This window comes from Harpia harpyja, chromosome Z (genome assembly GCF_026419915.1).
Source record: "Harpia harpyja isolate bHarHar1 chromosome Z, bHarHar1 primary haplotype, whole genome shotgun sequence".
Classification (NCBI taxonomy): domain Eukaryota; kingdom Metazoa; phylum Chordata; class Aves; order Accipitriformes; family Accipitridae; genus Harpia; species Harpia harpyja.
In genome coordinates, this window is record NC_068969.1 from 112,691,332 (window position 1) to 112,718,560 (window position 27,229).

Consider the following 27,229-nt stretch of genomic DNA (forward strand, 5'->3'; position numbering starts at 1 on the left):
AGCTCGTGCTCTCCTTGAACGGCATCTCCCATGGCCACTGTCAGAGCCAGCATGTTGATCTGGCTTGATCATTCATCTGAACTAGTGTAGTATAGCTTTTTCTTTCATACAAAACATCATCAAATGGTTGCAAATAGTACATGGGGAAAACAATGGCTCTTGGTTAAGCACAGCTAATTTTAACAGTCATCTGATTTGTAGCTCATTAATCATCTTACAGAGTAGAAGCCAGCACCTGTACAGGGAATTGAAGCACATTGATGATGGGCTTGGTTTTGAAGTTAGTTTTCATAGGTCTGGAATTAGTCTATGGATTTCTGCCTGCCCCAAGATTCCCCCTGTCCCTGGGCTACTGATCCGTGAAATCTTCTGTGGAAGATCATATTTTCCTACAGAGAAATCTGTGCATTGAAAGCAGAGAGGGGAACTTCAGCAAAGTAAACTGTGAAATCATCTGTTTGGTGAGAGACAGCCTTGGATGCAAATGTCTGCAAAAAAGATGAGTTAGGTATAAGAAGGGGGTTTTTTTCTTCCTTTCCCTGAAGTATACATGAAGCAGAGAAATATAAGGTGTCTGCTGGGGGCAGACTGTCTGAACGGCTAATGTTTCTGCAGTCTGCTGATCATCATAGCACTGAGGTCTTTCTTGATATCCGTGTCCCTAAAGGCATGCAGACGTAAGTGGGCCTATTCACCTCTCACATGTAGAGTTGGTGAAGCTAGGAGTCTGAAGACAGCAGTCCTGTTTCCAGGGAACTACAAACTGTAGGAGCCCAATGGCAGGTATTCCCAGGAATGACCTTGTGCGAGCAGCAGCTCAGCAGCATTTCAAGTGGCGATACTTGAAATTTGACTGAAAGGCACATTGTTCATTGATATGATGCTTGCCCAGCTTTGTACTGTGACAGCCACAGAACAGGGCATCCAAAACTGGCTGGGAGCAAGTGAGGGCTCTGCACCTGCAAAACCACAGGCTTCATTCCTGGATTGTTTTTCATGATTAGTGATTTTTGGCTGATTCTCATGAGGTGGCCATAGGGAGACGTGTTGGAAAAGCCTGTCTGTGTGACTGGAGGGCTCTGGGCTGTGATCAGCAGGCTGTTGCTGGCCGTAGGGAGCGTCCAAATCTGAATGACACAGCGTGTGTATCCACAGCTGCTTGCTTTTGGATACTTGTAAAAAAGCCTCAACTCTTAGTGCATATTTTGTTTTGTATAACATACAAACACAGTTCTTGGTCATGACACACCACCTCATGTTCTCTCACAAAGTTTCTGGTTATGCTTTATTCCTCTCCTCAGCTGGTCCCCTTTTTGGCAGGCCAGGCTGAAAGGCCAAGGGAACAGGCAAAGAGAATTAAACAACAGAAGTGATGTTGGTGCCTCAGAATTGAGGCCCAAAGGTAATATTTTGAATCAGTCCCATGTGGCCTGTAAGCCTGACCCATTTCAAAACATGTTGGTGCTGAGAAGCCCGAGTCCTTCAGAGACACAGGAGGATGTGGGTCCCCAAGTCTCGATGGCTCTGCCATACAGAATTTCCTGCATGATGAACAAAAGGGTGTTTTACCCCAGTCCATCATCTTTCATGAACTTTGTGGGCAGTGTTCACATCACATAATTTTGGCACCTAAGGTAGAAGGCAAGTTTCTCCTGCTGTGAGACAGTCAACAGCGAAACAACAGATGCAGCAATTCGGAGCAATTGAGAGACTCACAGGGGTCGTCAGGGCTGTTTAACATCTTCATCGATGACTTGGATGATGGGACAGAGTGCACCCTCAGCAAGTGTGCAGATGATACAAAACTGGGAGGAGTAGTTGATAGACCAGAGGGTTGTGCTGCCATTCAGGGGGACCTCAACAGGCTGGGGGAATGAATGAGCCCACAGGAATCTCATGAAACCTCGAGAGCAGGTGATCAAACACTGGCACAGGTTGCTCAGGGAGGTTGTGGAGTCTTCATCCTTGGAGATGCTCAAAACCTGACTGGATGTGGCCCTGAGCAACCTGCTCTGGCTGACCCTGATTTGAGCAGGCGGTTGGACTAAATGATCTCCAAGAGATGCCTTCCAAGCTCAGCCATTCTGCGATGCTGTAAATCAAAGCAGAGGCCTGATCTAGGTACCATGAGAGTAATTCAAAGTATTTCTCTCTTCTGAATGTAAGAAAGCCTAAGGGGGGTGGCCTTCTAAGTTAGGCATAGAGGCACAGTTGCTGCATACAAACAGGCAGTGTGTTACCCTTCAGTATCCCTCATTAAAAATAAAATAAATACCTAAGAACTCACTTGAGAATTACACAGTTCTCTGATGTAAAGGCTGGAGTTTCTGTCATCACAGGAAAAGATCCAGTCCACCTCCTTCTACAAAACCCTGTCTTTCCCTCTACATTTTCTTTCCTAATGCAAAACCTTGTGTTTCCCATACAGTCAAGGAAGAGTGCTTCTGAGAGCCACCAGGCAGACATCTTACCTGCTGAAATTCAAGTGCCAAAGTGGCAACACGTTCAGAGGCTTTCATCTGCCTCTCTCTATGGCCTGCCCAGGGTTTTCAGGCTCTCTAAGTAGGAGAATGGCTGTGTGGGCACCTAAAATTCATGTGGACGTAAGATGTACAAGTTAGGCAGGTTCCTACCCTGGCCCAACAGTGTAAGCATAAAGCCATCACTGGCTTTTATAGCCATACTAGTGGAGTCTGTGTGTTGGTTTGGGGGATTTATGCCTTGGACAAACTCATGAATTTAAATCAGTACAAAATCCACCCCATTTTGTGTTACAGTATCTACATGGAAGGAACTGAGCAGAATTTGATTTAATTATGTTCCAGTTGTGTAAGAAAATGCTGAAAAATAAATAGCTACTGGGTGTGTGAACAGTTAAGTTTGAAAGAGAATTAATACATTAATAATCCATTTGTCTCTTTATGGTTCGTTAATAATACACTATAAATGTTTATGTTACTGTAGCATCGTTACCCTTTTAGAAAGAGAAACTGAGCAGTGCATTGCACCTTTCCGTGGTCTCTTAAATTATCCTGTGAGTAGCTAAGCTTCACATGTAATGCTGCAGCATGGCAGTATTAAAGGATCAGATGTCTTTAGAGGATCCCTGTCTTTCTGCTCTTGCACACTAGTTTGAAAGGAAAAATCGGGTATTTGAAACCCACCGAGGAAGAGTTCAGAGATAGCAACTGGTCTGAAGGTCACCATGTGGCTGGTGCTGGATCTAGGGATCTTGGAGATGTGTTGATGTCAGCGTGAGGCTGAACTCTCTCTGTATGCTTCTGCAAAAAGAGATTCCTGCATGTATCTTGTTAACATGTGTCTGCCTTATGCAACCGATAAACTCTTTCTGGAAAGTCATGCAAAAATTACAGAATACAGTTTTGAGTGTTTTACACATTTGATTTTGGATCATTTTGCAAATCTGAAGTGCTAATTTCTGCAAAATTTCTTCTTTGAAACATCAAAAATGACACAGCTTTTTTAAGGTAAATCCAAAATGACAAGATTTCTATTTTGAGGGAACTGCTGCCACATAAAGCTGGTAATTTGTGTTGGTACGAGGGTGGCAGCTGAGCCACTGTGAGAAGCCAGCTCCCGCTTTTGCAAGTTTTATACCTGAGAGCTTAGAATTTCCTTTTGGATTTTCTCAACATTGCTCATGGGCAGGTTGGATTTTGCCCTTTCTTAAGCAAATCCAACCTCTGAGTGTAATGACTCAGTTGTCTGGCAGAAATGTGCCTACCGCAGAGAATATGCTTTAAAATGTGGCTGAGTGTACGCTTAGAAAGGTGTTTTAGGAGGATGGAGAGCTTCTGAAAGCCATGAGCCTCTCACGTAATCATCGAGGCTCACAGCCTCGAGGCATTTGGGAGTATCTGCTTCCAGAGCGGTCGGTGGGGTTTGAACCCCCTTTAAGATCTCAACTATATGTTTACAGATTATTTTTATGTGTATTAGGCAACATTCAGTCCTACTGTAAGGCTGCATAGGGATATTTCATAACAGAGTTTCAGAATACCTAGTACTACAGTTCAAGGTTGTGGCTTCACAGCACAGCCCTGTGTTCTTGCAAACATTTGGTATTAAGCTGGATTTCAAGAGATCTGTTTAACTTGGATATTTGTTGATCATGAAAAAAATTAGTACCAAGCTGCTTTTAGATGAATGAAAAGAAGCCTAAACAAAGCTCTTTACGCTGCACTGCAGCTATTGATCTTCCTCTTCAGGCAGTGCTTGCTGCCCAGCCTCGCTTCCTGCTGCTCATCAGCAAGGCACTTTCTATTGACAAATTACTTGTTGAAATGATTCAACGTAATTAAATAAAATAAAGGCCTCGTTAGTGAAGAAATAAAGTGATCCTTAACCACGTAGTGAATGTTTCCTAATGTATTGGTGCATTCAATTCGACTTCCATTCCAGTGCTGCTTTCTTCTCCCTCCCCACCCTCGGGGTGGGTGAAGCTTTGGTGCAGGCTGATAGACTCTTCCCTTCTTGTCCGAGCTGAGTCCCGTTGGAGCTGTGAGCGCATGGCCAAGATGGATTCAAGGAGAGGTGGGCTGTGAAACCCAAATCAGATCTGGGACTACCCCATGGCGAGCTCTTTCCCTCACTCTCAGCGTTGCACGGTACGTACGGTGGAGGAGAGCGAGGAAGGAAAGCGGAGGACGGTGTGGGGAAGCCCCGAGAGGAGCAGGAGAAGACGTGGAGTGACTACAAGCCCTCAGCGTGTGGGGGTTCTGCCTAGGCTGTCTGCACAGGAGGATGGGAGGTGGGAAGCATGGCAAGCTCGCTCGTTCTTGGTGCCTTTTTCTCTAGAGCACTGCGGTGATGATTGCACTAGGCAGGGATTAATTATGGACCAGTCAGCCCTTGTTGCTGTTTCTGGGTTCACCTCTGGAGTTGTTGAGGTCTCTTAGTTTCTGCCTAAACCACAATTGTTACCCTTCTTCCTTCTGGAAATGAAAATAGGTGTCTTGTTTATCTTCATGAAATTTGGGAGTGATGACATGGCATGATGCCACATGATGTCAACCTGGGGGAGCTCCGAAAAGTCACCTGCTTTTATAGGTCCTGTACAGCTTTGTGTATCTTTTCATGAGCATTTCTTAGTACTTGTATTGGCTATTATTTCAGAGAATGTTTTGGTTGGCTCAATGCTTATTATTCTATTCTGCTTAATGTTACTTAACCTTGCTTTTGATCACTAACAAAACAATTTAGCAAACAACCTAAACACTTTAGATAACAAAAATATTATGTCTTTATTTTCCTCTTTAGCCAAGAAGCAGGGTCACTGTAACCTTTCTGGATAAATAGAGCAACTTCTGTGTATCAGCAGACTTATTTACAGAACGTGGCTAGGGAGCTTATGAATTGTGATCTTGGAGGACACCCCAGGAGTGCTCTGAAGCAGGAGGAGTGATGGAAAACGCCATCATTTAGAGGATTTGTAGGGTATTTGCAGAGACTCTGGCTGTGGTTGTTCTTTGCCTGCAAGGGCGGTTTAGAGTACCTGCGTGGGTACCTCTAAAACCCTGAGCACCTTTGCCCTGTTTACGTGGAGGATGGCAATACAGGTAAATAACAGCCAAGGGGTTGGTCAGCTAGAGAGTAGTCATTTCCAGCCAAGCAAAGCAATTTTGAGGCAAAGTTGAGCTGAAAGATAGTGGGGACTAACATGGTTCTTTGGTTGTTCTGGGTGGGACCCTGTGCGAGAGGTGTTGCGCTGAATGTTGGACGGCATCTTAAAACAGCCTAAAAATATCAATAATAATATCAATATACCAACAGCCATTGATTAGCAAACTCTGGTATTTACTTCTGAGGCCTTGGTTAAGTACTGGGATGGATCTGAATGAATTCCTGTTGTCCTCTGAGTTCCTGTTGATCCGGTTTTCTAATCTTTGCTTTCACTGCCCTTGGCTCAGTGCATGTGGAACAAGCTCTCCCAAGCTGAGGTCCTTTCTGGGGAGAGGGACACTTCTGCTCCCACTGAGCCAAGAGCCAGGCATGCTGAGATCTGTGGAAAACTTAGGCAGGCACCTAGATGGAGATTTGGGAGCACATTTTTGGTTTTCTTTATAATGTGCTATGCCAGTAGAAAACATTTGCTTTTAAAAAATAGGGACACAGTCACCAAAGGTGACAGAAATAATCTCTATGGATCTGCTACAGATCTGTCTTGAGCTAGCTTTGAGGTCCCTGTAAATTAAAGAGGAGTTTCATACAAGAAGTGTTTCTTGAATGTTGACTTTGCTGGCAAAAAGATTTCACCCAGGGAATCGGGAAAGGTAGAGGCAGGTTTAAGTGTACCCACAGTCCCAGATTGCAGGTGCAGTCCTCCAGCAGCTGGCTCCTGCTCAGCCGACAAGGGTGGAAATGGTGCTTAGGGCTCCTGTTTTTCTGTCCACGCAAGACACAGTGAAGTGAGTTTCCCTTTGATGAGAGTTTCTCAGCAGGTATGAGGACTGCATTATATTTTAAACTGAAATAACAAGTGACTGAATGGGGCCGGTACAGAAAGATTGGTACAGCACCTGGAAGGATAATAGCTCAGAGCAGCTCCTGGAAGGCACTGGAGACTTTTGAGTGAGTAAATATTTTGTAGCAGCTATTTCTTCTTGAAAATTTTATGGATGACTGGGGTACTTGTAGACCATTCCCATTACACAAATGACAAGGGATGAACTGGAGTAGGAATTTGTATTCAGTTGTTTGGTTGTGTTACCATTAGCTGCAAACAACTGAAAAGCACTTGGGGAAAAAAACTAGATTAAAATGAACTGTTTGGATGCGTGTTGGAGAGGAGCTGGCGTGCCGGGCGTACCAGGACTCCTGACACTTGACAGAATCTGTGGCACTGGCAAGAAGGACTGTTTCTAGATGGTGATGAAGTGCATTGAGAAAGGAACAGAAAGAAACATTCCTTTTTCTTTCAAGCTTCCTTTGTTCATCACAAGCAAGTAAAAATGAAGAATAGTCCCAATCTTTTGTATTTCACCTTTTTTGTTTTTGTTTTTGTTTTGACAAAACACCTCTATTGGTGTTGATGTTGACAGCATGGTTTTTGGCTCACTGACCCATTTATCCAGCCTGTCCATCCTTCACATGATCCTTTTTATAGGGATATTTTCCTCTGTGGTTGTATTATTTGTAATTTGTATTGCAGGAGCAGTCTCAGATCAACATCTTGTTCTGCCATAAACATGGCCCTCGCATCTGAGACCTTCAGTCTGTATTTTATACCTACTGAGCATCCCTTACAAAGTAGCAGTTAATTAGTCCTGACAGTGCCCCAGACAGACAATTTGTAGTGTCTCCTTAATAGCAAAGGGAGAAAGGGAGAGGTTGTTACTGATGAGACACACTGCAGATGAGTACCAGCGCCAGGGAAGATAACTACAACTTGTGGTTGTTATTGTTAAGCCTCATTGTCACAAGCCAGCATATTGCTAACATGCTGAACAGGAATACACTGGATAATTCTTTTTTTTTTTTTTTTTTTTCCAAAATTAGGTTGACACAGTTACAGGTGGGGTTGAAAAATGTCAGTCCCTGCAGCGAGGAGCTTGCTCTCAACGCCACGTCTCCGCAACGAGACGCGCTGAGACGATTCCTCTCCTCCTTTGCTTGCAGGGAGTTAGATTCTGCCATGCTGCGGCGGTTGGAGAAGAGGATTTTGGTTGACCTCCCAAGTAAAGAGGCACGGCGGGTGATGATCCAGCACTGGCTGCCCCCTCTGAGCAAGAGCGGAGGCGTGGAGCTGAGAACGGATCTGGACTACAGCTTGCTGGGCCAGGTGAGACAAAACTGCTGCAGGGACAATGCCCACTTGGTGCTTGAGGTCTTTCCGGGTGGGAACCGTAAGCAAGAGTGACATACATCACCCGCAGCGGTGGGATGATGTTGTGGCAGAAGAGGTCCGAAGCAGAGGATTGGGACGGCACCTCCGTATACAGCAGCTGCGATGTACGGAGCCGGGGGAAGGACCGCAGCTCAGTTTGAGGCTCCAGCGAGACACGGGGCTGAGCATTTCACAGGCACGTACCTGGCCGTGGAAATCACTGGTTTCACGCAGCTCTGCTTGCAAAATGGTGTATTCTGATCCTCTCTGTTGGGCCAACTTTTCAGCCTTAAATACAGGGAGACTTCCAGCAACAGTATATTTTATCACTCTTCTCAGCAGGCTGGGAGCACTTCCAATTCATCGGGGTAATGAACAGTTAATTGTGTAGGGAAGGTTTGTCACAGCTCCACTGCTGTGGGAGAAAAGAGCATTTAGACAGTGAAGAGATTCACTAAATAGCAGGCTTTCTTCATTTAGCCCTTTGTCACATCCTAAATTCTTTGAAAATATCTAACAGCTTACCCAGTTGGCCCTTTTTGCGTCCGTTCACAGAGACAATACTGCTCAGTTTTTGTTTCATCAATGCTAATGAGGAAATATAGTTATTTTATTAACAGGAAAGCTGGGAACAGACACAGAAAGGCAGGTCTTATTTGACCTACAGAAAGTTGCCCTACAGAAAGAAAACATCCACTATTTTCCTTGCTCCTACAAGGTACTGTGGGCACTCAAAACAAGAACAAAGCAATGTAAGTTGAGGGGACGGTACACATAAAAATATGTGTATATATATACACATATAAATATATTTCAGACAGGAATAGACTTTACATATATTTTATATAAATATATATGCTTGTAAATGCCATTCCTGTCCGATTTGTAAGGCTATAAGCTGCAATGTATCATTCTGATCCCGTTACAGGAAACAGATGGGTACTCCGGCTCAGACATAAAACTCGTGTGCAAGGAAGCAGCCATGAGACCAGTGAGGAAAATCTTCGATGCTCTTGAAAATCATCAGCCAGGTACCACAGCTCTGAGAAGAGAATCCGATCTGGGAAATGCTGATGATCTACTGTAACTCTAGAAATTATAACGTTAACCCCAGCAGGTGGAGCTCTGTTATCTGCTTAGAAAAGTTTTAAACTGTGCATCTCTAAAGCATCTACCTAAGCTAACATTTCTGAAAACCAGGCCTTTTTTTAAAGCTGTCAGTATCTGTGCACCAATATGAATTTTTCTTTATCTCACTAGGTTTATTCTGTTATTTTCGTATATTAAGTGTTGCATTAGGCAGGTACATAAAAGAATGTCTTTTGGTAATAGTAACAGTATTTAATCAATTCTCTTTAGGTAACAGTAACTTACCTGTGATCCGATTAGACACGATCACAACAGCAGACTTCCTGGATGTGATCGCCCATACCAAGCCATCAGCAAAGAATCTAAGCCAGAAGTACACTGCTTGGCAGAGAGAATTTGAGTCAGTTTGACAAGAAAAAACCCCAAGGATTGAAAATTTCCAAGACCTTTGCTATCCAAAATGGCATCACCTTGCCTCCAAAGGATCAAACAGTGATGGGAAGGGAAGTGCTGTTGTTTCCAGGAAAGAGAATGCAGTGAGAAATGTCAGGGGGAAATCTTCACTTTCAAAATTTAATGGGGATGGGGGCAGTGTTTGGGTATTTTTTATTAGCCATTTTCAATGACCACTCAAAAAACATTCTTCGTGGAAATAATGTAATGGCAGTTGCTATGTAATGAAGACTCCCGCCTTAATTTTTTGTATAAAGACTTAAGAGATTGCTTGCTTGTCAGTCTTTATTCATGATAGTTGTTTACAGGTTTGGGGTAAAAGAACTGGAGCAGAAAGCTTGTTAAGAACAGTTAGATGATGAGTGTAATTCTCCCTTTACGAGACTCACTAGAGCATCACAATCAGTGCAGCTTTACCAGCAAAGACCTGTGCCCTTTCTAATGTGACTGCCTCCAGTGAAATCTGGGACCTTAGCAGTGCCTTGTAAACTTGGTTAGTTTGTCATCGTTTTCAGCTGACATCAAAGCCTTGATGTGCCAAATGTATTACTTTCCAGTTAGTCTGGGGTATTTCCAAGGTGGAAAAGGCAAGGAATTAGAGGAACTTGGGAGACATTGTAGAAAATCAGCAGATTCAGGCTAATCTAACTAGAAACTGGATTGGTGGTTACCCCACTCGTTTGCAGCCAGCCATAAAATGCAAACGGTGAGTCTTTGCAGCACAGTGGTAAATACAAGCTGGGAGACTTTTCTGCTTATAAACATGGCCAGGTAAGCAGTCAGGACTGCCACATGTCCTGCAATCTTTTAAACAGAAATTCTAATCAGTCATGTTTTTAGGCTCTCGGCTCTCACTGCTGCCTCTCTCTTACCTTCCCTCTTGCTTGCCAAGAGAGTTAGTTACCCTCTTTGCAGTTCTCCCAGTGTTCTCCTTGCACAGGCTTGTGTGCAGCTGCTTTTCTAAGTACGTACCATGGTCTTGCATGCTTTCCAGCACGTTCCAGGACTTCTGAAGCACCAACAGTCTCTTTTTCTTCCAGCAACAGTCACGTTGTCAGAAGCCTTTACGGGAAATATCTTCACGGGATTTTGCCAATAGATCTCTTGCCTCCTGAACCTGATTCTGACTATGGGCCAAAGCCCTCCCTGATGTACTCCAAGCAGAAAACAACACGAGTTCAGAATTGTTGGCATGAACACTAGATGTGTGAATTTATTCAAAACTGTAGGTTATAATTTATGAGGGCACACAAACAGTATCTAAAGACAGCTTTTGTTCCTGGGGGTTTTACTGTTCCTACTGTGTTTCTACTGCAAAGTCTACTCTGTCCACACATTCCGTCTCGGACAGTGATTAAATCTGAATGTAGGCAACCACCCACCAAGTGAGACTGCAGATAGATGCTCTTTCATGTAAGGAGAGCTTCCCATCTGTTCATCACAATGATTTTTCTTAACAAGAACGAGCATGGCTCATTAACACAAAACTGTATTTTCAATAAGGTCACTACTCCAGTAATGTGTAATTACAATCTAATAATTTAACACTCAGGAGCACTGTAAAACAACTGTAAAGGACTTTGATTATTACAGTTTGCAAATGGACCAGAAAAGCTATTTACCATCATTACAAAGTTGGTTCATATTGGGGGATTTAGCACATAGGAAAAGCACTGCATACTACAGAATTAAATTTCATTTTACAGCTCTACTAACCAACTGTGTAAAAACTGGAATCTGTCCCCATGGCTTGTAAGGGATTTTTTCCATAACATTAAAAAGAAACAAAAAAACCCCCAACAATAGTGAAATTTTGCAACTGTAGCATTAATAGGACCCTGCTGAAGTCTAATTTTAAAAATTCACAGTCTCTAAGGCTTTTAATACCAGATTTTTGTTTCTGTACCATTCTTTTTAATAACAGCATCTAATTAAAACATCTGTAAAATGCTGACAGTTTTAATTTTATGTAAAATTTGAAAAACAAAACCAGGATCTGTTCTAATGAGAGGAAAGATATCAACAGTAGTTATTATTAAACAATGGTGATATTTTAATTTAAAAGTCACTTCTAAATGTGCATAATGTCTACCTTTAAATTACAGCAGAGCAGAGGCATACTCAGTGAAATCACTACAGGCTGACTAAGGCTCTGTCGTTAGTCTTTGAGCTTTATTTACTTGAGTATTTCCAGTGGGTTTTTTCAGTTTAGCTTATTCAGCAGAAGAATGTGACACTTTCCAGACAGGGCTTTGCATCAGTTATTTCTTGAAAACTGAAAATAAACAGAACTCTCTGCCACATTCCCTACGTTGTTCAGGAAGGCAGCTGTGTTGGTTGTAGCCTTTCTGTCTCACCTGCTGGGTGTCCGCCGTCCCTCATCACGTCCTCGTGAAACTACTACAGGAAAGGGGCTTTTCCAGGGCCCACACTCATCCTCTGCCCTTTCACAACTCGAGTGGAAGGAGCTCACGGCTAGGTTTCTGATGCAATGCATGCACTGATCCTGTGACCTTAATTTTTGAAGCAAGAGGAAAGGAAATGATGCCAGACCGATGTTTCTTCAAACTAACTATTCCCTTTCTCATAGCAGACGCTCTAGGATATGTTCCACTGCCTCTGGGAAATTCTCACAGGTTAAGTAAGGAGCCGGATTGATTTTGTCTTCATCCGCTGGTCGATATTTACCTGTAACAGATTCACAAAAAGATGTATTTACCAAGCTCCTTTGAGTATCCTTTTTTCCCCTGAAAATTCCAGTCCCTCCTCGGATCAGTAACAACCAGACACAGTAGGAGAACCGCTCAGCTGAGGTTCTCCTGCAACAAACATCCCCCAAGTCTTCCCTAAACAAACACTGAGCCTTACTGCAGATTCCTCCAAGAGCAGCTCTGGTTCAAAATTAGTGTTACCTACACACTACTCACTCACTGACTATTCAGATATTTGTGTTGTAGGTTCTTGAAATAATAATGTTATCATCTTCCCTTTGGGCTTTTATGAGGAAGAGTACGATTACTTGCTTTCATTTTCAACATGGACTGTGTGGTGCGAGCAGCTGCCACCTCAGAAAGACCTTACCCAGTCCATGGTGCCATCAGTAACATTGATAATACCTGTCAGTCCCCTAAGGTTCCACTTTTGTCTGAAGCAAAATGACTTTTATAATTACCAGTGTAATTACTAGGGAATATCACCAGAGTTCCTGAATGATCAGAGGTTACATTGCTGTGACTGATTTTGGCAATCAAAGATGTCACAGTAACAGTTCTCTCTGTTCTTTGATTAGTGCTCAGGATTTTAGAGTCATTAGAGCAAAAAATTCACACCTACAAGATCAGCCACCCCCATCTATTACTTTATATCATCCTGCTATCAGTTCTGGGACTGTGCTCTATCCCGGTTGTCGAAACATTGAATGTAACAGCCTATCCAGACTTAATCACAGTCTACTGCTTGCCAGGCTGCCACGCTGCAGCCGAGGAAATGTATCTGATCTGCTGCATTCACCCCAAAATGCACGGGGCGATGGACTCAGGGTCTCCCAGCAGCCCCTCGGTGTAACAAACCGCAGGAACGGCAGGCCTCTACAAAGCACCAGGGCTCAGAGCGTACCTTCGCTTCGGGCACGGGGTCTGCCAGTACCACATCACTGAATGCACCACTGTCTCCCGAAATGACCGCTCCATCGAGTACTTACCAGTCCTCACCAAAATCCCATGCATGCCCGCGTTCTGGGCGCCACCAACATCATCCCTGCAGTCCTAGGGCAGAACAGGAGATCCACTGGTTAGTGGTCACAGACACTATTTGTTAACAAGTTTTTTCATGACATTCTCTGCTTTGCACATCACTAACCAGCCACTTAAAAGCAGCTACACGGAGCCAAATCGTTTAGCTGCCTATTAGACAAACTGTCACAGGAATGATTTACTACGTGCTTTTTGCCTGACCGAACAGCAACTGAAGTAAGAGGACTAACCCCATGGACTACACACTAAATCCTGCCAGTTTTGCTGGTTCGATTTTCACCCCTCGTTTAATCCCAGCACTTTCAGAAAGATCAAGTTCGTGGCACTTGGGAGGCACCACACGCGGTGGAGATAAGCACTACGTTAATGGGCAGGTGATAAGGTATTTGGTCCCCACGTACGTCACCAATCATGACGGCCTCCTCCGGGGCACAGCCAGTCCCCCGCAGAGCTTCTAAGAAGAAGGTTTTCTCCGGCTTCCCCACCACTGTCGCTTTGGTGTCTGTCGCGTATTCCAGCCCAGCTACAAAAGGTCCGGGTCCCAGAGCCAAGCCATCTTTCTTCTTGAAGTATCTGGCTTTATGTATAGCTATAAGAGGAGCCCCATCCAAAATCAACCTAAAGAATGAAGGAAGAAGGAAGTACAAAAATTACATTTAAAAACCCCAATATTTGCAGCTGAAGGCCTGAACTGGCTTTCATTTAAGTTGATGACACTGACTCTCATGAAGCCCCAAATTATAATGCAAGCTAGCATTCATTTGGAGAGTTAAATAAAGTTCCTTCCTTTCTCTTCCCCAGAAAAAGCTAATAAAACAAATCCCCCAAATAAAGAATTTATTATCTTGAGGATTTTAACAGGTAACTATTTTTAAATCCTGTCTCTCTCTCTCTCATGCACTTAGGTCCATTACTCTCAGCAGCCTCACTTTTCACTAAGGCAAACATCCTAACATTAGAACCCATCTGATTTCCCCACGCAAATATTTTAAAATACATTAACCACGGGTAGTGGCTGGAGGTAGCAGTTTGATGGCCACAGCCTTAATCTCCTTGCCTGGACTGAGAACACAGCAGTGCTTTCAGGCTGCTGCTGCCAGGAAATCTGCAGCCCAGCAGTTCTTGGGGCTGTTGGCGTCACCTGTAACAGCCGAACAGCTATGTGTATCCATCAGAGACGGGTGTTCAGGTGAGTCCCAAGCAGAAGGTGAATCATTTTACCTTAACTTTATATTTTAGCATTGGAGGAATTACAGTAACAAGTTACACGAAAAGGCACAAAGATATTAGGCGCATTCACGTCCCACCGAATTCCCCAGTTAACAGCGCTATTACTGAGCCTTTTAGAAACAAAGCTGGATTTGGGCTCCTCGCTGTTGGGAACCAAAAATTCCAGATAGTTCAAAGCAACAAGTCACCAGATTCCAAACACTTCTGAGCACAATAAAAGGGCCACAGAACAAGGGTCATAATGCTCGGTATGGCAGCATTCTGGGAGGGTCTTGGCTGGGCACAGCACCTGGGAAGTGAGTGCAGCGGTGGTCGGACAGACTGGGAACTGCTCCCTGCCAACAGCTGAGATCCTCCCACCTTCCACGGGCCCATTTCTGCCCCTCCTTGGGGTTCCACAGACAGCATCTCCGCCTGCCAGCCGACCTACCTGTTAAAAACCTGCACAGAACATGGGATTGTCTGGAGCGGGTGGAAAAATGGAAGGGAAGAAGTAATTAAGAAACTGCTGTTAATCCACCAACCTCAGTCAGCGCCTCCTTAGCCTTGCTACCCTGTCACCCCTGTCGATTCACTTCAGGTCTGCTTGAGGGCTCCTGTCTAACGCTCGCCTTGTAAAACCCTTGTGGCAGCGAGCGTGTCTCGTTAGCGCACACAGTGCCTGAACAGCGGACCCATGACAGCAAAGTAATAAACGGGAGTCTAAGAGGGCTCGCTTTCACAGAATCTGGACCTAATCTTTGATTCTTCCATTTCTGTTACCTGCCTGGTAGCTTTTCCTTACAGCAGACACATCAGCTACCTGTCCTGCAGCAAAGGGAAGCCTGTGTAGCTGCTGCGCTACAGGAATCCTCTCGGTGCTACCAAGCACAGCAACTTTATTGCAGTCCTCCCCCTCCCCAGCCTCAGTTTCAGTGCAACAAAAGCCCTCCAGACAGTATCTATAGAAGTTGAGGTAATGACTGCCAAACACTTCCCATTCGATTTTACAGCACCTTCTGCAGGTACCGAAGCGACTCTAGTCTAGCAAAGCTGGGGGATAGAGGAGAAACATTGGCCGTTATCTTCAGGGCAGAAAGGAGGATTTCTATTCCTCTTAACCCTGCCTGATTTACCAAAAAAAACGCCTTTAAGAAAACAAACAAAAATCTTGCTTTGCCCCTTCACTGCCTTTCTGGAGCTCTGCTGTGGCTCTGCTCAAAGAGGCTGGCCTAGGTGAGTTGTATGCTCCTTCGAGGACGTCTCCTCCTTCCCACATGTTTGCAGAGCAGCCTGGGTACTCTGAGCAGTACATAAATGATAATATTTCATTTCACTTAATTATCACAAAACGCTTCTAGTGAAATCAATGCCTTCCAAAGCAAGCTCAACAAGAAGAGAGCTGGCATGTGTATCTGTGAGCAGCCAGATATGTTCACGATGGGAGGATGCCTCTAGGATACAGAGAAATTTAATTTGACAGCAGCACCACAACCACTTACATTCAGCAGTTTGCAGGAAAGATCTCACCTGAGAGAATTCCTTTAAATGCACCATCAAAATCCCATGTATACAAAAAGAAATTTAGTCTCAGTCACTTCAAATGGTGCCTAGAGAACGGCCTTACTCTGTGTATCTCGTTTTGGGACTCATATTGGGTTAGATTTACCTAACCTAATGTTGGATATCAACCGAGTAGTTGCCTACCAGATAATTAGTCAGCCTGGGCTCTTCACAGTCAGTGGAGAGGAAAAAGCACTTCTAGGGCACAGTTCAACTGTCCTATTTTAAGCACCACTAGGGGACAAATGAACGATGCCTCACAGGCACCTCCTCTCTCCCTCAGGAGCCCAGGTCACCAGCTCAGATACAGGCATCGGCACTGCAGATACCTGCATTTAATCAGATTCACCTTAAAGTTTTGCTACGAGCAATGCAAATCCCAAGTGACTTAATCATCTGAGCAGTAAAGGACAAGGAACACGGACACGGCACAAGGCTTGAGAAGAAGAAAATGCGGCCAATAGTTAGAATTTCCGTTAGACCAAACAAAACTGACACCAGCAAAACAATTTACCCTCAATAGAGGGCTGGGGGAAAAACCCAGAACAAGTCAGTGAGATGTTAAAGATCAGACAGAGCCCATCCTAGGGCCTCTGCCCAGCCTGAAACACAGGACCAGGAAAAGACCGGGCAAATCCAGGACAGATTCACAGAGGATGAATGAAATCTTCCTCCAGGCAGACAAGTCAGCCGAGCAGCTGGAAATGCATCTGCACAAGGCAAGGTGATCTGAAGGACTTGGCTCAATACTCAGCTGCACCACCCAGACAGCCCTGGATACAGGATGCTCAGGCAGCACGGGCTCCATGCTACCCCCTGAATGCATCTCTCTTGGGCAGCAAGGCCATGCCGCCCCCGCTGCAAGGGACTGGATTTGGCCTTCAGCACCTTCCCTCCATCACCAGAGCTAGCGTCCAATTCTGTGTTTAGCGCAAAAAGCCCAAATCCAGCCTGGGACAACCTCACCCACCTCCACAGGGCCAGTTCTGCAGGCTTTCCTATGTGTGCTGGCCTGGGGAAGCCTGGGGCCCTCAGGGACTCTGAATGTGATGACTGGTTTCTTGCTGCAAGTGTTCCAGTCTCCAGCCCGAGGCAGCTAACAACTATCATTCAACAGCTAATACATTCGTGACAGAAATATCAATAAATAAAATGATGTAAGCACTGGAATACATGATGGTTTAAGTTCACGCAGTTGTGAAATTAGAGTCCACTCATGAGTGCGCTGTAAAACTCTAAAATCAATGCCATCATTGGCAACATGCACTAATGACGCTGCCCAAGAATCAGTTTGGGTCAATACATGTTCTTATGACACAGAATTGGCATGCAGATAAGGACAGCGTTGGCTTCCTACTCCAAGGAGCCTCCGTAAGACACTGGTGAGCAGTAATTGATACTCCCTCTTCAGATTTAGTGGTCATAAAGACAGATTAAGGGGTTTGAGATCAGGTTTTTTTCAAATTCCAAGGTGAAAAATTGTGTGCTAGCCATCACCCCGTGAGCAAAGAGTGGAAAGGACTGATTGCACGTATCGTAGCACGGCATGGAGTTACCCAGCGTGTGACGAGATGTCCTCTTTGGCTCTGAGACAGCACTAAAGTCAGTTACCAGCTGCCCATGGGGGTTAGCACTCCCGCAGCTGGGAGTGGGTTCTCCTCCTCCGTTACAAGGCCAGGCCGACCAGCTCGCCCCAAACCGCTGCAGAAGGACAGCGGGCTCAGAGAGCTCCCAGTGAATGAAAGGGAGGCATGGCAGGCTCTGCTGGGGTGCAGGGTAAGGGGCATGTTCAGATGACCCTTGTCTGCGCGTTTCACAACAGACAAAAGGCACATCACTGGGGCTGAACTCAGCAACAGGCCCGTGTTCAAGTCTTCGAAGCTCAAGTTAAAATCAAGAATGCTGTGCTGAGCTAGAACTAAAGAGAAGGACGTATGGCTGTGCACCTCTGCACATACTATTGCATCCTCACTCATGTACAGTCACAGATAAATTTTATCTGATTTACCCCTTAATCAACACACAAACCAAAGAGCTTTAGAAATAAGACAGACCGGATCAGATCCATAGTTCATCTAGCCCAGCATATTGTGCTGGGTACTCCTGAACACAAAATGCTTCAGAAGATATTGCTAGAAATCCTGCACTAGGAAGGTAAGGAATAATCTGCCCTAAATACTGGATTTCCTTCCCTATAATATTTGAGCTCCAAAGGCTGAGGTTTGAACATAGAAGCCGTCTCCCAAATACTTCCCAACATCCTTGGTTTTGTGTATTCCTTTTGAAGCATTGCTAACTTTTTCACCTCAATGACAACCGTGACTGTACTTCTGTAGTTTACTTACAGACTGAAAGCTATGAAAACCAGGGCTGGACTGCCTGAAGTTCATGGTTAAGGCCCCAAACCCACCAAGGTTAGTGGCGTGCTCTCAGACACGGAGGAAGACACCATAATCACGCTACATAACCGTGACATTGCTACCACCCTCTTTTCCCCATACGAGAAGGATTTCCTCACACATGTGGAGGTACAGAGCCCAGCACAAGACAGCCGCCACTCAAAAAGCCACGAGGGGCTGACTTACCGAAACGCTCTGTTCATCATCTCATAGTGAAAGTGCTCAGGAGCCAGTCCTACCACCACTGCATTGGGGTCATCAGTGGCTATCCCTGGAAAATCAAAACATGACTCTGAGCGAACAGAATTTTCTTCATACTTAGCAGTACACAGTCAACAAATGCAATGAATCACTTTACAGCAAAAACGAGCATTTTCTGACACAGACACATCATGTAGGCTAGTTTTATGTCTTTTAGAAATGAGGAAAGCGTCTGTGGAAAAGGTGGTGTTCTATCCAGACTCTGCTATCCTTCATGACGAACACAACTCTGCAGCTGGATAGCCTTAATAGCGACTGTTGAACAGTGATTCTCTCACTGCCTCCACTGAAATGCAGCAGACCACACAAATCACTTTTTTAACTGAATGACTTTCTGTTATCTGAGAATCCCATCCTACATATATTTATCTACTTTGTAAGACAGTAAAGCAGGAAGATTAGTGAATTCCATCCAGTTTTTCTATTCCCCCTAGTCACAGAAAACTCCACTTAGGGTATAAAGCTTGACTGTTGTTCTACGTATCAGTCTAGTTATGACGGCAAAGATGGTATTGCAGCATGACCTAGAAGCTGTTACACTAGATTAGTTTTGGCTCTTCTGGAAGGTCTTTTTGTTTTTTAACGTGGATTAGTCCCCTCGAGAACAGCTTGCACCTCCTTTGTCCTGCACTGCTCTGGAGGAGCATGGCTGTTTTTACATGGCAGTGCCACCTCTGAACAGAACCAGCAACTGAAGCAGAGTAGCATCTACAGGAGAAACACGAGTACCAGAGAGTTTTATTTACGACAGGTTAAGTTACCAGCTGCATCCTGCACTTGCTGGGGTTTTTTTCTGCCTTCACACAGCATATCCTCTACACCTTTACTGGGACAACTAGAGCTCCTGGGTCTCCAGAGAGTGTCATCGCAGCCTGCTGGCTGATGTCTCCTGCCACGTGTCCTTCAGTTAGCTCAGACAGCAAAACGTACACTCAGAGATGCCATGTGGATTTGTGAAACCACCCAAAGGCATCTGGGTCCTTTAACCAAGAATGGATTACATTCATCCATCTGTGACCAACTTTATAGAGAGATGAGCCAAGAATAGTTCAATAGCAGCCATTAAGAGGAATTTAAAGCATTCTCCATTGTACTTAAATGTTTCAAGAGCAGCACTGACAGAATGCGAGCCAAACCGCTCACAGCAAAAAGAAACAGAACAATCACAAATAATGCCACCAATGTACTCTGCTGATATCTCTCTTTGCCATCTTTTACAAAATTAGCATCCGCTACTGTAAAACTGATGGAAAGATCCCAAATACATGGAGATTAAGCTGATTTAAATGCCTTCAGTGAAATAGCTGCTGTCTCTGCTGCTTCCGACCCAAGAAAGCCTTCCCAAGAACACAAATACAGAATATTGCTGGGGGCATATTTCTCTGGATCCGATGTTAGGCAGAACAGATTATCAGGTTTCATTGCTCTCAGAGGCCACAGAGGCTTTTCTCCTGTACACTTATCTTTCTGAAGATTACTGACTAGACTATAGCACTAAAATTTAACAGGAAATGTCTAGCTCCCAGCAAGATTAGAACCTACTTAAATTACACAGCCACAAGGATTTCAGTTCATAAGGCAAGGGACAGGGAGCAGTGGCAAGCCATCCACATTTTTGCTGCCTTTAAATGAAAGACTGAATATGCAATATATGGTTTTCAACTCTGAGTATGTTAAAAACATGGGTATCTTCACTACTGTTAAAACAATGATGTGGTTAAGTCAAGGACTAACTGTCCTAGCTTCAGGCACCTGCCAGACATGTCCAAGTTAGAATTTATCATCTTCTACCCCTCTTACTGTCAAGGGAGGGAATGGGAACATCCGAAAGTAAAGCAAGCTTTAACCAGGTCTTTAGAGATGACAATCTAGAGAAGTCAGGGTGATGAACCTTCTGTCACCAATTAAGGTATCAAAGTACATGGAGTGAGACCTAGATGTTCAATACAAGATAAGTAACAATAACTACCTGGAGATTTTACATTTAATAATCATCTATTAAGGGAAAATAGCCTCCTGCGTGCGCCTACACACTGGCTTTTCAGCTCTTCACAAGCAAAACCTCTGTGCAATAGCTGAGGGAAACCTGATTTCCAACAAGTTGACACAACCTTGCTATAAAACAAATCAGCACTGGTAAGTGCAATAAATCTCCAATGATCTAGTGAGAAGTATTATTTTTTTTTTTTTTTTTTACACTGGAAATTAATAAAAAGTATTGAGTTTTACCCAAATTGCTGACTATTTGAAGGCTCTGGCTGCTATTTCCACTACTCCTCAAGAAGCTACGACTTCAGACTGTTGAATGTTAATTTAAAAAGAAGAAAGGACCTTTATGACTCTGGAGAGTTCCACATCTCAGGTTTCATCATGGCTAGTGGTATATATATGATTGTCATTCTACAAAACAGAGAGCACTATGTTTCCTTAGATGTTCAGTAACATCCCCCATGCTGTTTTCTGACCACCTCACCTGTGAAATCAGGCAGGGCCTTATCATCCACCAGCAGGAGAGGCCGCACCTGCTTTTGCTCCAGAAGATTTCTGGCTGCTGTCAGAGACGTGAAGATCTCATTTTCTGCAATGTCAAATCCCAGTTTTGTCAGCCTCTCCAGCAGGTCTCTCTTGCACTCCTTCGTTGTGTTCGTCACAAATCGAATGGTAACCGGAGCGCTGCGCAGCCTGATGAATGAAGAGCAAAGGCAAATTGGCCACAGCATCCTTCTATTTACACACTCGAACATCTCTTTGGGACTGAAAAAAGACCGTTTGTCTAAAGGCTGCAGATGAAAAGACTGTATACATCCCAGAGTACTGGTGCCACACAAGAACCATGAGGTTCTTAACTTCTGTGGACTGGAGGACAATATGCAACAGATGGCAAGAATTACAGCTACCAGAACAAGACCAAGTCTCCCCTGCTTTGCTTCTACCAGGAAAAGTCTGGAGGAAAACGGTGATTCCAAACTCCATCTTCACAGTAGTAGCAAACACATCTATGATCAACAACAACTAGTTTAAAAAGCCTTTTAATTCAAACTAGATAATAAACCAGCCCTGTGTTCTGGATCAACAGCATCCTGAACCAAAATAAATAAACAAAAGAACCTTGTTGCTAAATTAATATATTGAACTCCACATGCCAGGTGAATTTCACAGCAGCTGTGGCTCATTCAGAGATGCAGGATGCTCTAGGAGACTGTGTTACCTGTGTGGCAATTTTATGTCAGCTTTTGCAGCCATTTCTCCCTTTACTGAGGAACACCAATATCACATAAAACCACATTATTGCCCTACACTGACAGTACATGCTACCAAACAATCAAATAATTTTAAGTGACAATTTCAATGGCATTCCCTTTAATTACTCCCCCACCGTCACTTTCTCTGTTTGTTGCTATAGAAACAAACTCTGGCATTGTGACTGCATGGAGAACATCAGGATAAAGTTGGTCAACGCTGGAGACTTGCTTGCACCTGCCACTTCTTTCTCTTGTTTGTCAGATATGCTGACCCTTCACAAGTATGAACTGGTAAAAAAGTCCCCTGGTTGCTAATAAAATAAAAATTCATGTTTGGGGTTTTTTTTCCTATGGACCTCAGTACTGAGAAGTAACCCTAAAAATGGAATCTATCTATTTGTTCCCCAAGCAAGCTGCATGCCAATCATTTCAGTTTCTCTTTAGGAAGGCCAATGACATGGATTAGCAGAAAAGAGCACAAGAAAACATTTTTTTCAAACCTCTAAGCAAAAAGACCTGGCTGTTCCTTGCAGTGAAATGACACCTGCTCTCCATACCTGTGACAGCAGGTTGCAGCTGACAAACAGCACCAGATTCTCTGCACCTTATCCCTTCGCCAACCCCCTCCCTTGCCAAAGCCAGGACAGGGCCTGCATGAGCACGGCTCAGTAGGAATCAAGGAGAAGAGAAGACAAAAGACAATCAGTGGCTTTAGAAAACAGTTTGTCTTCTGATTCTACAGAATCTATTTCTTCTGTCCAGTCTAACGCCTGGGGGTTTGGACGTGAGCAGCAGAAAGGACAGATACTGAGCAGCAGACAGATACAGATCTCAACAGCATCACCGCTTCATATAGATACGGATTTTTGAGAACACTGACTCTCACCTGGCACAAGTTCTCCCTGCATCATGAAACACCAAGCAGACATGGTCCAGTGAATTAAAAGGTAATGAATGAGTACCCAATGCTTTAGTAGTTTTTACTTCCTTGCAATTTTACATCTTTAGGAGGTAATTATTTCCACAGAATTATTTGTGAAAAGAAATGCAGTTTCCTAATCCCTCTGTGAACTTTTCCTCTGAGCAACAGCCTAGCTTTGTAAAAATCTAAGCAGCCAATACAACTCCAGTAAAAACTTCTCATCCTTAATTCAACCCTATTCCTCTCCCTGATTAATTCTTACTGTCCCAGCATCTTAAGGTGTCCTCCCTCCCTCACCACGATAGCATACATCACTTTGTGTTTTCCTTCACCCATTGCAAGATGTCTTCTCCAGGAAAAGTGTCATAAGACAGTACAAAGATCCCTGGCGTGGCGTATCCTATTTTGCCACTGACTCGGCCAGATTAAGTAATTTTACTATGCCTCAGTTTCTTTAGGAACCCTTTCATCAGAAGAGAAAGAGATACTTAACTGTCCTGCTTAATAATGTGTTGAAATTCCTACAAAAGATGGGCTGTATTATCAAATGTTTCTCCAACTAAAAAACAATTGAGGTTGTTTACCTAGCAGAAAGAAACTTTAAAAATAATAAAGCAAAGCCTTGGCTGAAAGACCAAATGAAATGAGAACTCTGCAAAGGATGCCTTGCTCACCAGGCCAAGCTATTCTTTCTGTTATTCCACTCTAGCTCACCACAGCCCTAACGGCTCAGGCATACAATCAGGGTTCTGTAGTTAAACAAAGCACCGAGGAACAGCTCAGCTGAAGTGACTTAGGTGTACATGGGGTAATTCAGATTAATTTAACTACTTTCCACTTCGGTTAAGGCTGCAATCCCATATGAATTAGCCGAAACATTCTGAATATTAAGTCTTCTTCTATCTAGAAAAGACTTAGATAAGACCAAGAGAGCAACTTAGGAAAGCTGCGGGGGGTTCAGGTGATACATGGCAACTTTTCAGTATCTAGGCCCTTTGCTGATTTCTCTTGGTATTAATACAGGTATAAATAAAAGCAGAATTTGGCCACATATTTGCTCACTGACAACAGCATAAAAAGGCAGAAGCTTCAGGCCCATTTACTTAAAGAAGAGTCTTTGTGCAAACAGCGCTGATATAACCTATCAGAGGAAATCGAAAAAGGTAGCTTGCCTTTTAAGAGCTTCCTGCGCGCCTGGCACAGCTGAGTCTTCAATGTGAAGTGTGCCGCTGAGATCCACCAAGACAGTTTTCAGCGCACGCCGAGCTGCCATCCTTCCTTCCCCAGGGAAAAGACAAATAAATGAAACAACAAAAAACTGGTTAGCAGACAATGGATAATAAAAATAAGGAACTCAGTTAAGCGCCTCATTTGTGCCAAGCCCGGTATTACTCAGAACATTACTCGCAGTATTAAATGGGCCCCTTTAGACAGAGAAATAAAAGGCAGTGTTTAAAAAAAATACATAATTGATGGGGTGGTATTTTCCCAAAGACTCTATATATGGAAATCAGGTGCTATTTGGTTTTTAAGTGCCTTTATTTGTGCACGTCAAAAAATTCTCTAAACAACTAAGGCTGCTGAGAAGAGGATCATTAGGTCTGGTATTGCTGGTTCAAGGCCTCAGCAAGCACATTTCGGCAAGTCCCATTGACACCAGTGGCGCTGTTCAAGTAAAAATAAATATAATACTAGTAAGCGATGATACAGTGCTCTGACTATAAAGCTCAAAATGCTCTGCAAAAGTGGATATTGTTAATTTTATTTTTGTAAGCAAGATCTAGGGTGACCTAGCCCACAACACAATTCAGATGCCCCAACTTTTAGGCTATTCGGTGGTTGACTACCTGTGTGACAGCATGAATTTGCAGACTGTTAGCCTGGAAGCTCTCAGGGCTCACAGATATTCAGCACCCCAAAGGGTTACTCCCTCCTCTTGCAAAGCAGACAGTCAAGCAGTTTTTCTACAGCAAGCTTCTGTGTCACACAAACAGGTACATGAGACTCAGCTCAAAATAGAAGCCAGCATTCAAAGGGTAAAGGCACTGGGGAAGAAAACAGTGAGGTCATGTGCAAGTCATCTGGCTAAAAAGCTGTCTTCAGAAACTAGTACTTCTCCTTAAGTGTGCTGCAAGTGCTGTATTTTGCTCCACAAGCAAGTTTGCTGAGCTATTTCTTAGCAAACATCCAATATGGAAGCTTTTCTCCTCTCTGTTAGACAATAATGACTATCTGATCTGTCATCACTAGCAAGTCATCACGATTTTATTCTGGAGCTGGTTTGATTACAGGCAGAACAAGTAACATGTATATACTTTTAAAAAACAGGCAGAGTAGTCAACACCATGATTAGAACCTGCCTTAATAAATTTAATTTTCTATCAATCAGGACAGTTTTATCAATGATCAAGATCATGTGAACTTGATGTCTCGGGTACAAGACACACACAGAAAACTTTGAGATTCCACTTTCATTATTCCTGCGGGTTCCCTGCAATAAGAAAAAAATATAAAAATGCTTATTTTATAGTATGTCTCTTCCTACACAGGCCAAGGTTAAATGTCTAGGATACAAAGCTGATAACAGAACTCCTAAGGGAGCTTCATCAATTGCATGGGAAAAGAGGGCACCAGGTTTCTAAGACACCTTCTCTGAGTAAAATACTTAGTGCAGACAAAGTGCCTGAACAGAATGGAATTTGCATGACTCCACTTTATCTCCCATGACAAAAAAACCTCTCTTCCCTCAGGCACAGGGAATTTTGAGTGCTGCGAGAGACTAAAAAGAGGACTGAAGAAGGTGCTATTATATAAATTCTCTAGCCAAAGACTCACGACTGCAGAGCAATTGCACTGTGCCTACATAGATAGCACAGCTAAGGACAGGGACAGAATAACCTAGGTTAGCAGAAATGGGATTTTTTCTTCTTCCTCTTTTACCCTAGGTCTCTGTTGGTTCTCCTATTCACAGTGTATTTATTGGGCTGGTATGGAACTTATTTGCAGAACCAGTTTTCAGCACAGCTGATTTTAAGTATAATGCTCATGGCCTAGCAAGAAAGTCCTAAAAAGCTTCAGTACCTCAGTTTTCATAATCGCAGCCCAACACATCAGGGGAACCTCACCTTCGTGCTGGCATTACAGCTACAGCAACAGGATGAAGCCATACGATAATTCAGGCTGGTCAGGACACGAGGGACCATCCAGTTCCACTCCCACCTGGTCTTTGGCAGTCTAAGGGACCTACATGCCGTACAGGGACGCAACAAGATGCTCGCAACCTATGGGGAAAGAGGCCTTGTCCCCTTACGGGAAGGCTTGTAATGGCACAGAAGCGTTGGAGCCACGGAGGGGCTGCTCTCCACGGCAAAGGTGCCCGGCGCTGCCCACGCAGGGCCAGCCTCCCCCAGACCCCACTGCAGGGCCACCCCACAGGGCCCCACCGAAGGCCAGGCAGCGAGGCAGGAGCCCCTGAAGCCACTGACGAGCCCCAGGACAAGGCAGCAGAGCGGCCCGGGCCCGGGCCAGGCCGCGCTGAGGGGAGTGGGGCTGCGGGCTCCGGGGCCACCCACCCAGCTCCGCAGAGAGCCCACACGGCCTCCCCCGCGGGCCTGCCGTTGCCCCCTGAGGAGCCGGGGGCAGCGAGTGCCTCCCTGCTCGCTGGGGAGCCCCGGGGCCGGTCCCCTGCCCCACAACGCCTTCGAGGACGGACGCCTTTCCCTTCCTCGCCATATTGGAAAGGGCACGACGATACAACTAACCTCCACACCCCCCAGCCAAGGAAATGGTACGGCCTCTTTCCGCCAGTTTAAAACGGGCAGGTGGGCCGGTCCATTCTCTGGAGAGGGACTCTCCGAGCTCGCCCGGCTCCCCTTTCCCCTGACGCGGATGGTACCGCCCGCCCGTTCGCGCCCGAAGAAGTCGGGCGGGCGCACTCGGACGAGAGGGGAGGCCAGCGTAGCGACCGTGGCACCCTCCCCGAGACTAACCTGCCTCCAGCCGCCCCTCCGGACTGCCCGCCGCCTCCTCGGCCCACCCCGCGGGGTCCTCGCAGAGCCGGGGCTGCCCGACCGAGCGCCGGTTCCCGCCTAACCACCGGCGCCGCAGCCGCGGACCCGCGGCGGGCGCCCAGCCCTCAAGGGCCGGTGTCCGCGGCTGGGCTCCGGCAGTCGCCGACAGGCAGCGCGGCGGGCAGCCCGCGACGGGGCGGGGGGGGGGGGGGGCCACGGCGGCGCTGAGGGGCAGAGGGCGCGCGGCGCCTCAGAGGAAAAGGCGGGAAGCGGCGGGAGCTGAGGCCGGCTCTGCCGCCCGGAGCTGCAGGCTGGGGGGGTGTGAAGGAGGAGCTGGGGGGGTCCCCAGCGGGCCTAGTTATCTGGGGGTGGTACGGCTTCTGTGCGCTTCCCGGCTGAAGCCGGCCGGCGAGGTGTTGGTGGACGTTTGGAGGCTCAGCTTGCTACAGCCGCTCTGTTGGAGGGGTGTAACGGTAAGGACTG

General features: G+C 45.1%; 2 protein-coding genes across 12 annotated transcripts in view; one reads left to right on the forward strand and one right to left on the reverse strand.

Moving 5' to 3' along the window:
- The window catches only part of KATNAL2 (katanin catalytic subunit A1 like 2), a 31,472-nt gene extending 21,814 nt beyond the window's left edge, over positions 1–9,658 (forward strand). For all 5 annotated transcript variants that reach the window (XM_052776364.1, XM_052776365.1, XM_052776369.1 and 2 more), the window contains 3 exons: positions 7,639–7,801; positions 8,775–8,877; positions 9,206–9,658. In XM_052776364.1, the coding sequence (XP_052632324.1) occupies positions 7,639–7,801; positions 8,775–8,877; positions 9,206–9,345 (406 nt within the window). In that variant the 3' untranslated portion in view covers positions 9,346–9,658. The remainder of the gene's footprint in view (positions 1–7,638; positions 7,802–8,774; positions 8,878–9,205) is intronic.
- Positions 9,659–10,572: 914 nt separating this feature from the next.
- Positions 10,573–26,860, reverse strand: HDHD2 (haloacid dehalogenase like hydrolase domain containing 2). 7 transcript variants are annotated; one of them, XM_052776370.1, is made up of 8 exons: positions 26,498–26,707; positions 25,862–25,979; positions 23,909–24,010; positions 21,046–21,254; positions 18,498–18,582; positions 13,542–13,758; positions 13,089–13,152; positions 10,573–12,076 (listed from the first exon to the last, which is right to left on the reverse strand). In XM_052776370.1, the coding sequence occupies exons 2-8, from the start codon at positions 25,873–25,875 to the stop codon at positions 11,973–11,975; spliced, it is 795 nt and encodes a 264-aa protein (XP_052632330.1). In that variant the 5' UTR covers positions 25,876–25,979; positions 26,498–26,707; the 3' UTR covers positions 10,573–11,972. The 7 variants fall into 7 exon arrangements, with proteins under 7 accessions (XP_052632330.1, XP_052632335.1, XP_052632332.1 ...); XM_052776375.1 differs by having other exon boundaries at positions 23,909–24,014; XM_052776372.1 differs by lacking the exons at positions 25,862–25,979; positions 26,498–26,707 and adding an exon at positions 26,726–26,860 and having other exon boundaries at positions 23,909–24,014.
- Positions 26,861–27,229: the final 369 nt, after the last annotated feature.